Source organism: Mya arenaria, chromosome 5 (genome assembly GCF_026914265.1).
Source record: "Mya arenaria isolate MELC-2E11 chromosome 5, ASM2691426v1".
NCBI lineage: Eukaryota > Metazoa > Mollusca > Bivalvia > Myida > Myidae > Mya > Mya arenaria.
Genome location: NC_069126.1, coordinates 65,244,598 through 65,261,462, shown reverse-complemented (window position 1 = coordinate 65,261,462; position 16,865 = coordinate 65,244,598). Strand labels below are relative to the sequence as shown.

At 33.9% G+C, this 16,865-nt stretch overlaps 1 protein-coding gene across 1 annotated transcript in view; it reads left to right on the top strand.

The window, feature by feature from the left end:
* Positions 1-16,240, top strand: part of LOC128234067 (uncharacterized) — an 85,859-nt gene extending 69,619 nt beyond the window's left edge. The window contains exons 13-20 of the mRNA XM_052948057.1: positions 267-326; positions 1,860-1,917; positions 3,058-3,149; positions 3,867-3,914; positions 6,582-6,638; positions 12,129-12,202; positions 12,404-12,456; positions 13,761-16,240. Of these exons, the coding sequence (XP_052804017.1) occupies positions 267-326; positions 1,860-1,917; positions 3,058-3,149; positions 3,867-3,914; positions 6,582-6,638; positions 12,129-12,202; positions 12,404-12,456; positions 13,761-14,464 (1,146 nt within the window). The 3' untranslated portion in view covers positions 14,465-16,240. The remainder of the gene's footprint in view (positions 1-266; positions 327-1,859; positions 1,918-3,057; positions 3,150-3,866; positions 3,915-6,581; positions 6,639-12,128; positions 12,203-12,403; positions 12,457-13,760) is intronic.
* The last annotated feature ends 625 nt before the right edge of the window (positions 16,241-16,865 follow it).

The following is a 16,865-nucleotide window of genomic DNA, read 5'->3' as shown; positions in this document are numbered from 1 at the left end:
CAAAATATGATGTTATATCATTACGCCAGCTTCTCAAACTAGTATGTGTATTCTAAATATTGAACGAATTACTACAGCAAATGACATGTCAGTGTCTTTTCATTATCGCATTTTAAAGTCAATCTGTTTATAGGTTTAATTGAGTACAGTTAATAGATAATATATTAGAAATGTAAACATATTGTCTATATCTGCGTAACATGTGAGTATGTTAGTATCAATACATATGTAGGCGATTTGAAATTATTTGTTGTTTTTTTCTTCAGGCTACTGATGAAATCAAGCTCCTTGTTATGGGACTAGAACAGTATAACAACATTCTGATGGTAAATGTAAACAAGTTTGCAACGTCCATCGATATTGCTTTAAGTTTCTGTACAGATCTGAAGTTATTTTAAAAGAGGTTGAAACATAATCTAATCATCAAATAAGCATGTCGTTAGTTGTTTGTAAATAATATTGAAATATGTGCATGCCCATTATAACAATATGGATATACAGGTTTATAAATTGGAAGTGTAATGTTTATCTGACTAGGCAGTCAAGGTAACTTCGACAGCAGAGCATCCCCCTCCCAACACAATACCGTGCAACATGGTACTAACCGCCTGTTTAATTTCATCGCTCATATATTTTTGTCATATATACCTAAACTCCATACTGTTTAAACGCAAGCAAATCTATTGTCTATAGTTTACATTATGGGCGTTTGAGTAACGCACAACGTCATGAAGCCATTGGTATGGTAGCAGGTGGTATGTCATACCACGCGATTACACGAATAATGAATCGTTCTCATTCGACTAAATCGCGATGAGTGCGAATACACAAAGAAACAGGCTCTTTAACAGTTCGGCCGCACCCAGGACGTCAACGAGTGACGTTTCTCCAACAAGACCGTCATATTGTCCTTTCCCATCGTCGAGACCGCTTCCGGACATCAGTACAGACTGCCCGGGAGACACGCGGATAAATCAGCAACGCATCAGTCGATCAACGGTCCGTCGACGTTTACTGGCTGCAGGGGTAAGGCCATTTGCTGCATACAGGGGCAACGTCTTAACGCTGGAAAAACATAGGAAACGTAAATTGTGGTCTCGTCAACATCTAAGATGGACGCAAAACCAGTAAAAAGAAGTTTTATTTACAGACGAGTCCAGATTGTGCATAGATATGCTTGATGATAGGCGTATGGTATGGCGTCGAAGGGATGAACAGTACGCCGACTGGAAAGTAGGCAGTGTCATGGTCTGAGCAGGCATATCCTGGCACTACAAGACACCGCTAATAGTAGTGCAAGGAAATCTGATGGCCAATCGGTATGTCGACGTCATCCTAGAACCATGCGTGATGCCTTTGTTGCAAGATCACCGTGATGTCACCATTTTCTAACAGGACATCGCACGGTCCCATTCAGCCAGACTCACTACTGACTTTATGACACGTCAGAACATCAATGTTTTGTCCTGGCCTGCCTTCTCTCCTGACTTGAGTCCTATTGAGCATCTTTGGGACCAGGTTTGACGCCAGGTACACAGTATACGTCACGTCATCAACGAAAAGGCCAGACTTGTGCAGGCGCTTCGGGAGAGGTGGAATACCATCCCCCAGTACCGCGTTCAACGTCTCATTCGTAGTATGAATTTCGCTGTAAATTTCATTATTTACCCCCGACGTCTGAGTTGGCACAACATTCATCAAATTATATTTATCAAGTGTTACATTTCAGATTAGTCTAAACTTCATTTTACTCTAGGTTTTCTAATCGAACTTCACATCAACTTCAAATTATGATAGGAATTTTTTCTGCGGCGATTTCATTGGCCGGGAGAATATAATGTGATTCGTTTGTGTTTCAGAGTAATAAGAATTGGAAGTCTATATTAAATGGTGAAGACCCACCCGCAGCTACGAAAGGTACGCAAGTTTTCGCCTTGAATAACAGTTAGAAGGGATTCCATTTGGCTCCGCATATCAAAACGAAGAGTTGCTTAGAAATGAATTACAATATATTAAAGTACATACTTAACAGATTCCGTCAGTGCCAATGCAAACATATGTTAGACATACTCAGTGTAAGATATTAACGCAAAATGTAAACGATATCATTTGAGAAATAAGTTTGTGATCACGTCCATTCGTATAATACATTGGAGTTAACATTAGACATTTCGTAATTCAATCAATCCTCTAAGAAACTTTGTAATGTTTAGACCAATCGTCATGCTTTTTCATATTGGCGATAACTAGATCATTTTTTAAATATATAGAATAACTAGTGATACCTGTTGAGTGATTAAGGACCATCATGGTCGCACGTTCTTTTGAATATTTAATACAGTTATAAGTATGCCTTAAACACGTCTCGAAATCAAACATTTAGTGTTAATAAATTAAGTATAAAACATGAGTGTAGGTTAATCAACGGCTTATTTCATCTAGATTCAAGGTAAACAAGTTGGCTAAATTCATATATAAATAATATAAACTGTACATTGACTGATGTTTATTTTAAATTTATATTGGATGTGATAACTTCGAAATAATATGTTGATGTTGATTCCAGCGTACTGAGAATACAATCTAATGTGTACATACTTTAGGCGTATACTCCGATGTACGGTTCTAATTTTAACTAAAACCATTGGCAAATTTCATTGTGTAATAAATATCGTGTTGCCCTTGTCTTTTAGTCAGCAGCTTTATTAACTTTTAGTTATACATAACTACATCACTTCATTTCTGCAAGCCCTTTCAAACCTTTGAAGCATGTAAACGATGTGGCTGGTTATCGGCCATTTTAATGTGATTTTTTCCTGTATTATTACTGCATAACATTCCTTTTTATTATTTTTTACTTAAAAATGATTAATACGTGCTCTTTCCTGCTCAGAATGTAAGTATGCTTAAAGGGTGTTTCTAGAAGTTGCATGGTCCAAACTCAACTCAAAGACGTGAAATCTAAGCTATCGCTGGTATAGTTTTCTTTGAGGAAGCATTATTTGGATACTGTTCTTTGATTGCTGTAGACTGTAACAAATCATGAACTTGTTGTAGAGCGAGAAACAAGTGATCCAGCGCTTACGAGAGCAAAAGGGCCACCCGAAAGCATACCGCCAAATGATGAAAATGATTTGATAATCATTGAGGTAATAGAAATTTAGTTCATCGTTAAACTTTTAACAATAAAAATATGTTTTATGTTTAGGAAAATAATGCTTGAAAAATCGAATAAAATAAACATGCTATTTTCATTTACGATGACAGAACAACCCCATACAGCGATTGTTTCCAAAGCAATTAAAGATGATTAAAAAATCACCACGACCCTGATGTAACATTTTAATCTCAAACAAGCATGATACATGTGTCCTTTTAACCATTTAAAGGTGTTTACGAGAGCAAGTTGTATAAAAGAAAATATTAATAGAATTTAGTTTAGAAAGCATTCGCATTCAAATCCAAAAGTTTTAAAATAAAAAGTTGATATAGTTATATAATGATCGACATTATCCAAACAACAATGTGATTTGGTTTCATAAAGATTGCCTTATTGTTTATGAAAGATGTTTGCAATTTCGTAACTGGTTATTGAATTTTTGACACAGGTTTTTTTTTTAAATAAGTCTTTGAATTTTTGTCTCTTTAGATTATATTTGATGTTAAAGACTTCCTAGTAAGCAAAATCAAGAAATAATACCAGATAGTGAAATAAAGTATGACTAAACTATTTAATACATTTGAATGTATTTAACTGTACTTCTCGCTTTTAGATTATCTACATTTTAATATTTATTATCCGAACATGTGTTTAAATTGACTTTAAAAATGTCCGTTCCTCACAAAAACACGCTTCCCTTTAACAGATCCAAGGGCAGGCAGATAATGTCACACCAATCGAACTTGTTAATAAGGTATGTCGATTTATATGCCTCTTTTGTTGAGTGTACCTTCAAGAGTAATTCTTTAGATAAGGCGTTGGTGGTAAACTTGAAATATTTGAAGTTGTTGGATTTACATTCGTTAATTGAGATTAAAGGGACTGTACACCAGATTGGCACCAATGTTTTTTCTGTAACGAATCTCAGGACAATTATTTAATAAATATTTACTCTTTGATATCATAATTGTAAAAAAAGATACCAAAATATAAAAACAAAAATCAAGTCGGAGATCGGGTTCGAACCGGTGTTGCCAAAATTGAATACCAGTGTTGAATCCACCGTGCTACGAAGGCTTACCCTAAACGGTCGGAATATTTAAGCTATATACCTAACTTGGTAATAGCACGTGATAGCATCGACTAGCCAATAACGCATAAGGAATGAATTCTTATAAGTAGACATACCTAGTAATCTTTTTTAATGGAAAAATACGAAAAAACAGCGAAATATAAATTATTTGTAAACTATGTGGTACTTCAGTTAGTAAGTTTTAATGCATTGTACACATCGATACCAAGTTTATGTCAGTTTTCAACAATTTTCTTTTCGTTTCGGTTTTTGATCATACGGAGTACAGCCCCTTTAAAGTATTCGTCAAGTTTTAAGGTATTCTGACGGTTGCGATGGCTATTTTCTTACTTCTTTAGAGCAACTGCAGGTGCAATATATACAGTATAAGTTTAGTTATTTCCTTTCTTCGTTAGAGCTTCTTCATGTTTAATAAATATAGAATTAGTCTGGCTAATATATCACTTCTTTAAAGCTACTGCATGTTTAATAGATATAGTATTAATCGTTGCTATTTTTAAACTTCTTTAGAGGTTCTGCAGGTGTACAAAATAACGTACAAGTCTGGCTAGTTTCTTTCTTGTGAATAGAGCGCCTGCAAGTTTTATAGATACAATGTATAGTATACGTCTGGCTATGTTCGTACTTTCTTTAGCGCTACTGGAGGTTAAATAGATAACCTTTAAGCCTGGCGTTTTTCTCATTCCTGTAGAGCTACTGCCGATGTAATAGATATAGTATAAGGTTGACTGTTTTCATACTCCTTTAGAGCTACTGCAGGTTTAAAATAGTAAACTAAAATGTAAGAGTTTGCCAAGAAAAACTGTGGTAGCCTTTAACAGTGCGCGGACATGCGCCAATTAAATGCGCTCCATCCAGAAAGTTGTCATCATCTTGGCAATATCTTAAGGTCAATTAGTTTAGGTTATGGAGTAATCAAATATAATTTATTTGTATCCTTATTTTTTTATTTTAAATTAGTTTTAAAATAACAAAAATGAAACCAAGAATAAACAAATTGCTGCACCTGTAGGAGAATTCTTTCGATTTGCTGTCAGTGATATTATTCTACACCAGGGTGGGCATATTATTATTTATTTTTTTTCGTGCGTCATTCAATCTGTTCGTTTTCGCTTAATAACTTTATCTAGCTTTATTGGACAGTGATGGAACTTGGTGAGTATGTAGCTCTTTATAAAACTCCAAAATACAGTGACAACTGCAAGACAAAAAACACAAAAGTCAAACTTTAAAGTTCACCCCTGATTACAGATACACTACAAGGGCTCGTAGACACTAAATATGTAGTTCGGTATTGATATTTGGTCAGCAGGGTCAAGGCAAATGTTACTGTTACTAAAATAAGGACAACAAAATCCCCGCTTTATCTTAGATATAATTGATGAGTAGTTACGGAAATTGTTGTGTAGGAAGTTTATGTGTCGATGTCTCCTGAAATGGCCTGATTTAGATGATTGTGGTGTCAAAGTCAAGGTAAATAACACTGAAGTTAGAACAACGCTTCCTGCTTAATAACTTTAGGTAGAATTGATGTAGAAATCCTTGTTAATTTTTATTTTGAAATTGCTTTTATTAAGATGTTTTCTTCTTAATAACTTTTGTAAAGATACATATGGTATTGATACACCTTGCTATGTAGCGTATGCAAGAAGCACCTGTTTTGTGGTCAGTAGGGCCAAGCTTGCTGTTTTAAAAGTAGCAAATAGTTTTGGCTCAATACTGATAGTGTGCAATGCGTTATGATTATTTGATTAGGTATATAAGATGTTCATGTGAAACGTATTTGAGGTCGCTTGGATAAAGATGATTGAAATTGATAATTAAAATATAACAAATAGACGTCATGGGGTGAAGAAACATAGTATATACCACGCTCATGTAAAATACCCTGGGATTGAATTATGGTGTCAGAGAAAGTTTAGGTGAAGGAAGCTGTTGCTGAAATACAAAATAGACGGTTTCTGATTTGATACCAAAAACAGAATTTTGACAAATGTCCTGATTTCACATTTACAAAATCTCTTTTGCCACACAGTAAAAAAGCTATTTTTGTTTCCGTGTAATGTCTCTGATGTGATGTATGACTGCCCTGTTCTTTGTGTGATACAAAGTACAATCAATATGTAATGCAACTGAAATAATATTGTCTTTGTAGTGTACATGCACATTTGCTGTATAAATCAAGTCCAAGTCTGATAAAGTTCTAAGAATGCTATCGTCTCTATACTTCATGTATAAACTTTGCATCTTCAAAGAGAAAATTTTGCAAGATCATGTTACTATTAAAAGCGCTTAACATTTAATATGTTGTTTTTATATCCTAAACAGGCTAACGACGCTGAATTCAGTATTTCAAATGAGACGGAAGGAGTGAAACCGAAAAAGGTTACCTCTTTTACTATTTTAACGCCCAAATAACGTGCCTACTAATGCATTATTTATATACAAGACATGCCATGCTTTTTTCCGTACAATATATATATTTACCTAGTGCACTTTCGTGAATATAAAAATGACTGCATAAGTTTGCTTTATTTTTCTCAAACAATACCAAAATACTTGACATTTTATTAAGAAAAATCCAAAACAGGATCAAGCAAAAGTATGCGGCAATGAAAAATATTGAATCATTTATGTTAGTGCTACATTAAAATGTTTCCGTAATGTACTTCTTATTTATCAACTTTACTCGACATTAAGAGAGGTAGTGCGCTTTAGACAAAACAATCAAAACATAACCATGACCATGGTTACGCCGTTTAACATAGAAATAAGCGATGATGTCGTTAGAAGTAGGTTTGTTTTGTTGTCAGTGTCTCTATGAACCCTTATTGCCAATCGACCTTAGTTAGAAGTAAAACAAGAGCGGACTTTCTGTCGTTTCATACCGATTTGAAACCATTGCAATAGGGTAAGGTTCAGTCATAACATTATGTCCAGACAAGCATGTTTTTAAATAAAATCCAACATACATTTTCCTTGTTACACGACCTTGTTATTAACCTCATGTTTGCTAGTTTATGTCTCATAACGTTAAATATAATATAAAATCAGACACTGCCTTTGACGGGCTCTCACGGCTCTGTACCCGGATGTGAAAATATTTACGACGAGTTTCATTTTTTCGTTCATCTTAAAATAATTTGCACTGGTCACAACTCGTACTCACATATGTTTTTTATAATAAATCTCGAGTGAGAGTCAATGTTTACGTTTTGAAAGACAAGACAATGCTATGACAATGCCACTATACCATGCCTTTTATTGAAAAATGACTTTCTAATTCGGAGCAATGCAGAAAATCATAAACAGCTCATAACAATGTTAAAGTGTTATGCAATACTTGAGAACGCTTGGAAATTTAAAATAATTTGATTATGAACATGTACACTGTGTACCATAAATATTGCATTCTTAATATGATTAACTTATATTGAAGGAATAAAATTTGCTTTTATTTTGTATACCGAGCATTTTTAAGACAGAATGTAAATGTAATAACAAAAATTAAGTAACCTTGTAGGCTTGAGGGTTAAGAAAATGTCTATTTCAAAATATATACATAAAAAACTATTTGGAATATAGATTTTAAGAGAAATAGTTTTTCTTAGCTTTGGCAATAATGACTATTTCAAAATGTGTTAGTAACACTATTAAAAGTATTTTGGTTTTTATTTACCAAATTCTGTTAAAATGAATGTCTGTCAGTAGCTGTGTATGTCTCCTTCATAAATGAAGAAGCAAAACGTAATTTAAACATTTTTTAGTAAATAAGATCTGCGGGTGGGTCTCTTTCATGCACAATCTGTGAAATTATTGGAAATATTTTCATGATGTAACTCCATCAGTTAGGAAACGGTTCTTTATCATCATCAGTAGGCAAACATATCTCGTTTATGCATTAATCAGCTCTTGTGCATAGTATCTAGAAGATAATTAAAGATGAACATTTTAAAACAAACAAGGCTTCCATTTCTTTTGCATACAAATGATGTTAAGAATACCCATTTCTTTAACATTTCAAATGACATGAAGCATATCCATTTCTTAAATAGTGTTTGGAAACACTGATCAGAGGTCTAATACTGAAATCAGCAGCTGCCTGCACCTACTTGTAGCATAATCCCAACGCAAAACTTTAATTCGATATTTTAAAAACAAACAATAAATCAATGTACATACAAAATGAATAATTCTATAATTAAGGATCGAGGACAAATGTCATTGTGTAATACCTTGTATTTTGGCATGAGTCCTAACAATCCCGATTCAAAAAACATAATTCAATAAATGTTTAACAAATGGACCGAGAGATTTCTTCAATCTCAAAAAAACTCTGGTAAAACAAATGAATGTTGACTTTGACTTGATATAAAACTATGCTTTTATTAAACAAGTCATTGAACTATAACAGTATTTCATTATTTCATTACCGGACAATACACAATGCAACGGTGTACACAGTTTATCATTAGTACTTATACTCAATGCAATAGGCTTACACAATATATAATGCATAATTATGAAAGCTTTAAGGCCCAGACTCTGTTTTGACACGACTATTTTTTCATGTTACAACTAAATAAATAAATGACTGCTTGTAGTATGTCTCCTGGCTGAACACTTGACTTCTTACTAACATTTTGTCCTCAAAGCCAAACACATTGACAAAAGGGATTGCTTCATTCAGATTAAAGAAGTATGTTCAACCAACCTACAAAAAACACATTTGGTTTTCTTTTTCAAAATATTCAGTTATATTTTACGTAAGTTATGATAACAGCAATATTGCAGCTATTCGGACTTAAAGTTGTTTAAGAAATACCTGCTGTACAATTATTTTATTGAGTGAAAATATTTACGAAATATCAGAGGATGGGTTGACTGTGATAACTGCATTGCAAATAACGGATCGTTCTAATCTAATATCAGTACTTTCTTTGTGTGCAACTACTTCTTCTTGTCAAAAAATCCGTGATTAAGCTGTACAAATAGCAAGATACTATCCATTTTTTATATTTATGTCTATCTTACCGAAATAAATGAGTTAAAGTGGCCATTCAAGAAATATCCTTCAGATCCAAAGGACAGCGTCTTTTCGAAAAATTTAAAACAAACAATATCGTTTACATGCATTCAAGGCTTCCAAGCGAATGTTATGTTTCATGGCTGGCTCATAACAAAAAACACATTATATGAACATTAACACTAGTCTTTTACTTCAACGTAAAAATGGTATAACATTTTTATAGTCAGTGTAAGAGACATAATACTATACGGATAGGATCTATCACAAATCATCATATGATACACATTTTAATTCTCCAAGATCAGGAAATATGTTAGTCAGCGAGCCTTTGGTGAGCTTACTTACATATTTCCTGGTCGAGTTAACTATGCATTGTATGGTGATGCGTTTTAGATTCATTTTATCATATGTTTTTGCCGGTAAAAATAGAATAATGCCTGTGCTTATAATGAGCCAAATACCAAAAATCAATGCTATTTAACATGCTACATGCATTGCAAAAATGAAGTACCCTGAGAAATTTAAAACAAAAAGATGAATCCGATCGTTGAAATTCCATTATGTAAAAGTAAGATATAATAAAGCTGAATCTAAATGATTAAGAATGGGCGGAGTGCGCGCAGCGAACAAGCCCTTCTTAGTCATTCAGGCTTTACGTCATGTTATTTTACTGACTAAGAATACAGCCTTATTAGCTGACAAATTGTCAATTAGGGAGTGTGCATAAGGCGAACCTATCAGGTTTCAGGCGGACCTATAAATATTCGCGGAATTTGTAACTCTTAAAAGTTTAACCTAGTACATCATATTCTATTTTATTTACTGATACTGTTCGATGTATTCTAAAAACATGAATGCATACACTTAATCAGATGATAGAGGCTATATATATATATATATGTATATATATATATATATATATATGAACCTGCCATACCAGTATACATCAGATGTATATTTCGACGAAACTGTAGTCCAAGAATCTATATACCATTATTACAAAGTTTGCTTTAAATTTCATTTCAGAAACTTGCATAAAGTGAAACACTATATATATATATATATAGAGAGAGAGAGAGAGAGAGAGAGAGAGAGAGAGAGAGAGAGAGAGAGAGAGAGAGATAGAGAGAGAGAGAGAGCAGTAGACGATTCTGGACAAGCATGATTTAATAATTTCATACTTGCCCAATGAAACCACCCCCTATGACAATGACGGCATTTTTGAAGGAGTTTCGACGCCAAAAGGACTCCAACACCAGCAATTTAAACATATAAACCCCAATTTAAGGGTTGGATAAGACAATTATCTAAATTTACGTTCATTATTTATTCATTCATTTATTTATATTCACTGAATTTCATAACTGTCAATGTAAAAATCTGGAATCACTTTTAACCGACTGTGCTGTTATGTACCTTGTATGCGTGATTTCCTTTTATTATCTACACATTCAATCCAATATCGAAACACCAAAATGTCAATAGGAAAACTGGTCTATTACTCCCGTGCGGATAAATACAACGCTATTCACTTATACCCAACACTATGACTTGAATGTTGTTCTTGATAACATAGTATAAACAGCTACTTTACCCACTACCCTCATGATTAAAATTGTTGAGTCGTTCTATAGCGCTCCTGTTAAATCTAACGAACTCGACGTGCTGGTGCCGTATCTTTTGTACAGGTTTAAATGTATGTTAAGGGGAGAGAGAGAGAGAGAGAGAGAGACAGAGAGAGAGAGGGAGAGAGAGAGCATTAAAAGAATAGCATGATAAGCATTCAGTTTCGGCCATGTTGGATACTATTTAAGAACAGAGTTTTATATTATTTTATATGATTTTTCTAGTTGTTCATTTGCAAATTATTTACCTCTGACTAATCCATACATAACAAACTCATACAGTTTGAACAAAACTGTGGATACGTGACAAATCTTCACATTTTACCTACGAAATTCATTTTCGGTGATTTTTGTAGTCAGACTATTTAGATCTCCATTGCATACTAACAGATTAGAGACACTGGTCTTCATAATGCGGGAAGGCAGTTTACTTTAAGAATATTTCTAAAAATAACTGGATATACCACCTTTTGTAGTATAATGGCATCCGTATCATGAAAGAAGCTAAATAAAAAAAAAATCAAGGTCATCATAGCTAATAAATATGTATGTAACGAACCGTTATTCGTTTATGGCTATGGTGAATATCTAAAAAAAAAAATAATTATGAAATACTTCGATTGAATTTTAAATACTTTTGCACGGTTTTTCTTTATTTGAACCACGTTTAATGTTGTTCAAGCTGTTGTGAGTTTGACAAAAATAATGGCTTCGAAAGAGGTGGTCTGGTCTTCCGTTTTACTTTATGACATAATCTTGACCGTCTGAAACCTAACAATCTTACCTTGAATGGTAAAGTAAATGACAATGTTTTTTATATGCTTGCCTTATAGCATGTTCAGTTATCGAAATGATTGTTTTCATTTTCACGGTCATTATAGCGGAAAATTGAAAAAAAAATCTCTCTCTCACTTGTTATCATAAGACAATTCATAACTCTTTGTTTAGTTATATTAAATAAGTCATTCTAGTGATAGAGGGAACGTTATTGAGATTTTAGCTTCGGGCGGACCAGTTGTTAATTTGTTCAACTGCAGTCTTTTGTCGTTTGGCTTGAAATATGGTTTATAATGTAATATGACAGGAACATTGTTGGGATTGAAGAATATTTATGCACCTGTCACATAATCAGTAATTCGTATCCGATATACTTTCTGCATGATATATTTCAATGCAATTCAAGTCAGATCTTTACTTTTAAGTTTATGTTCTCTTCGCTAGGGTAACACAGACCGCAAAAGGGGGAACAGGAAAAGGGAAAGGAGGAGTGGTCGACAGAAAGGGGATAACAAAGAGTATGAACTCCGTTTGTTTGCAGTAGTTTTGTTTACTGTTATTGCTAGCACTTATACACCCGCTACATAACCAAACAGAATTTTAAAATATATAAGTTTATTCCAACATATCAGACGTTGTTAAATTATGTAAAATCGGTCAAACACTTAATTTAAAGCAATAAATAATCATATTAAAATAGTTGAATCTTGTTCTTTCAGCACTGAATCAAAGCCACGACCAATAGGCGATTCTGGACGAGGAGTCAATAAAGGTTATCCTATGAATCGTACAAAATTTACCGGCCATCAATTGTAAAACAAGTATTCAGTTCACAAAAAATATACTAACATGAACACAATCAAAAGAACATGATAATTACATTATTAAATGGATTTTCTAATAAAACTCCCCAGAAACCATTGATAAATCCCAATGATAGCTATGTCGATTGGACAATCACGGTGCTTGCAAAAATGTCATTTTAATTTTACTCCTCTGAGGCTGGTACTCGTTATGTTATAAGTTAAGTCGTTACGTGGGTACGCAGGATCGAAACACTCGAAAACACATTCACACTTTCAGTTTGCTTTGCACTCACTCCGTTCCTTTTTAAGCAATAAAACTAGACTAGGTTTGTTCAATTAATTGCTTTGATAGAAAATATCATGAGACAATTTTATTTCCAGAACACAATAGACATAGACGTCCAATGTATTAAAACAGGAGTCCTTATATTACTTAGATATTGTTAGTAGATTGTCTAAATAAAATTACAAAGGTGAACCAAGTACGAACTGTTTACGGTATTACGATAACGCACACATGGTACACCGAATTAACACAGCTGTCTTTTACCGGATAAATATTATAGCCGTGATGCAGGCCGCATTGAAATCAAGTCTCTACTGCTCGACCCTACATGTATTTGCAGAGTAAAATAAGGCCACGAAAAGCTCCATGTACATGAACGTATACGTGTTGATAATGTTTTGAGTTTTACTTCATCTCCATATATGCAACATAACAAGTTAAATGCGTAATGTATGGTTGCTACAAGTCGTTCAAGTATAGTAAGTGCTTTATAACCGCTTTAATATACGTTGATGATTGCTGAGGCCAATACTAGTAAGGCAAGGGAAAGAAAAAAATAATATAAAAAGTTGACCAAGAATAAAAACAAAATCAAAAAAATCAATGAAGCAAAAGGCACAATCAGCATATTTTCGTTAAAATTGGCGTCAACGTATTACTCTAAATGACTGGCTCTTTACTTGCGTGGACCATTGAAAAATACAAAGACTTGTTTGATGAATTTTAAAGTAGTTCTTTTGCATTTCGCACTTTTTTCTACGGGGATATATATTGAGATATTCTTTCTTAAAGTACATTTATTTTATCTAATGATCTTAAAAAGCACTGGTGTTACTTAGTGCCGGTCCGCATTGAAGCATTTTTACTGTAACTTAACCTTTTCCAAGTTTTCCATCTAAAGTATTTGGTAAACGTTTGTTAACTGAATTACTGTGTTTTGGCACATAACGTTGACATTAATGTACTTGCATTATGGTGTTATAGAATCCATGGCTAACCCTACAAAGAGCCAGGAGACAGAAACCCCTACCAAGACCAAGGCGACAGGAAATCCTAGTAAGAGCCATGAGACAGAAAAACCTTCTAAAAGTAAAAAAACAGGAAGCCCTTGTATTAGCCTAGAAACAGGAAACCTTACTAACAGCCAGGAGACAGGAAGCATTCTCACGAGCCATGAGACAGTAAACCCTACCACGAGCCAGGACAACGGAAACATTGGCAAGAGTCTAAAGACAGAAAGCCCTACAAGGAGCAAGAAGACAAGAAACCCTACCAAATACAATAATACAGAAAACTCTTCCAAGATCCAGGAGATAGAAAATCCTACCAAGGGTCAGGATACAGGAAATCCTATCAAGAGCCTGAACGGAGGAAACCAAGAGCCAGGGGACAGTATATCCTCCCAAGAACCAGGATACAGGACATCCTGCGAGGAGCCAGGAGACAGGAACCCCTATCAAGGGCCAGGAGACTGGAAATCCTGCTTAGAGCCAGGCTACAGGAAACACTTCACAGAGTCAGCAGACAGCCAACCCTACCCAGAGCCAGGAGACAGGACATCCTACGAGGATTCAGTAAACTGGAGACCCTTCCAAGAGCCGGAAGACAGAAAACCCTACATAAAGCCAGATGACGGCACACTCTGCCAAGAGCAAGAAGACGGGAAAGCCTACCAAGTGAAAAAGTGATTTTAGTTATAACTGATGAAACTGAATACTTTGATGATTTTGTTAGGTAGTATTAGGCTTTTTTCACGGTATTATCTTTTGTGACGAAACTTTTTAAAGCATTTTTAAGACATTACTCCAAATACTTGCTAAACGTAGCTTTTATTATAAACAAATTATGATTAGAGAGTTGCGAAAGACTATTTGTACGGGAACATCTTTGATTGTACTTCTGTTTGTGCATTACATCATTTAAGTGTGTAGAAAGTGTATAAATTAAATAGGCGATGCACAAGGAACCAGGAAAGTGATCTATGCAAAAATGAGTGAGTCTACAAATTATAATTTCTGAAATATTTTTCTAACTTATCTGCAAAGGCTACATGTATATGTATACACAAGTAAAGGTTCACGTACACGTTGTTTTTCGCATCAAAATGTGTTGATTCTTTTTCAAGGACATATGATTAAGTGATATGTATATATAATTTTAGAACGAAAGACTAGCAAGGTATGTTGCTCCTACTTCTCACAAATGATACTTTTAAGAATAATATTTGTACCAAACGTAGACTGCTTAGATACCAAATTACTCTATGTAATGCCAACATCAATGTAGCGCCTAAATGTAAGTATTTTTGCTATTTTTTGCTAGAAGTTGTGTTTTTTGTAAAGCTGTTATCTTATTGCTAAGGCCAAATAAAAAATAGGTGCGTTTCAGGTAACGCTGCCAAAAAAAATAGGGTAGGTAGGTCGGAATATTTTATTTTTTTTTATATTTTTTTTTTGATATATTGATTTCAGTAACTGTTGACTCAGAAAGTAACAATAATAAGTCATCAATTTTCAGGTTTATCAGTAGTTTTTAAACATGTTCCATGCTTCAAAGGAAACATTCTTTATTTGTCTGGTTAAATACTTTGACAATGATGGTTGGATTTCAACTAAGTTATGGTACACCACTCTGCTATTATTTAAGACTTTCCAGGAACGGTTTTACTTTTCTTTATGCACCCTTTTGCTTTCAATCACCCTCTGTAGAATGCTAACCTCCCTGTAAAATAATTACATGAAGAGTGGGACAGAAAATTTACCATATAAGCCATCATCCAAGGAAACCTAAATGCTGTCAAGAGGACCTGGGGGTTCAGGTTTGAAGAACAAGTAACAGGTTTTACTGCCAAAATTGCACACTTAAGTCTGACATATCAATCCGAAAGCAGTATCTGACACATTTGTTTCTGACAAGAAAATATAGTTCAAGAATTGAAATATACCTGCCACAGAAGCACAAACTACCTGTAATTCACCTAAGAGTTTGGACAATCTAAAAATTCGGACATCCATTATTATTTTCAAAAATAATCTATTTTAGGTACCTAATTTTCTGACACCCAAAGGACATCGATTGTAACTTTTACAGTTACTAGGTCTCACAGACAATATTGGTCTTAATTGGGATCATTAATTCATTAATCAAGATTCATGTAGCGTATCAGATTACGAGGTATAAATAACACACCAATACAGTGAATGAAATCAATGATGTGTGACCATAAGATTGACTTAAGTTGCATATTGAATACCACTCCAGGCTAAATTACCTAACCGTATACATATCTGTGATAAGTTTGTTAGTTACTACCCATCCTAAACGATTTATTGCCTGTTGAATATATGAAGGAAGTGTGATATATTTAATGGAGTATTAAAGAACCAACAGGGGCAACTAAGAGATTAAGAAAACACAGACATGACATGTTTGTAAAACGATCTGCAAATAAACTTTGAAACTTGTACCACACTTTTAATATAGACTTTATGAAGCAATAATCGTACAGTAATACTCATTGTAACATCAATAAAAGTCAACACATTCAATGATACAGGTAACTATTTAATGTGATGAATTAAAGTTAGAAATGCAATACTAAAGTTACAATAAAAAAAACACCCAGACACATTAATCCTGCATAGCAATATTCATGCTCTCCATGAGATCCTCGTGGGTATAACTGAGAGTTATGTGACGTCACACAATGTGACTGTTTGATCTGAAGCCGATAAAAGGTGTTTATTCATTTCAATGCATGTATAAAATGGTGTTGAATCGGATTTTAATTAAATTGATGAAGGAGTTACACTTATGGGAGTAATAACCATTGATAACTACGGATAAATTAGTAAGTGGTAAAATGCAGACATGAAGAAAAAAGGCAGGTTTACCATACATGTAGATAAAATGTAAAAATGGTTATTTTCTATGAATTCGGAGAGCGAAAAATTAATTATTTTAAGGTGTCTGAACTCTAAGGTGAAGTACGGTAAATACATTCAGAAATCCAACTCTAATATTGTCAACTTTACGTACATACATTTCGTAACAAATGCTTTTCGTACCCAAATCACATTTTTTTTCAGG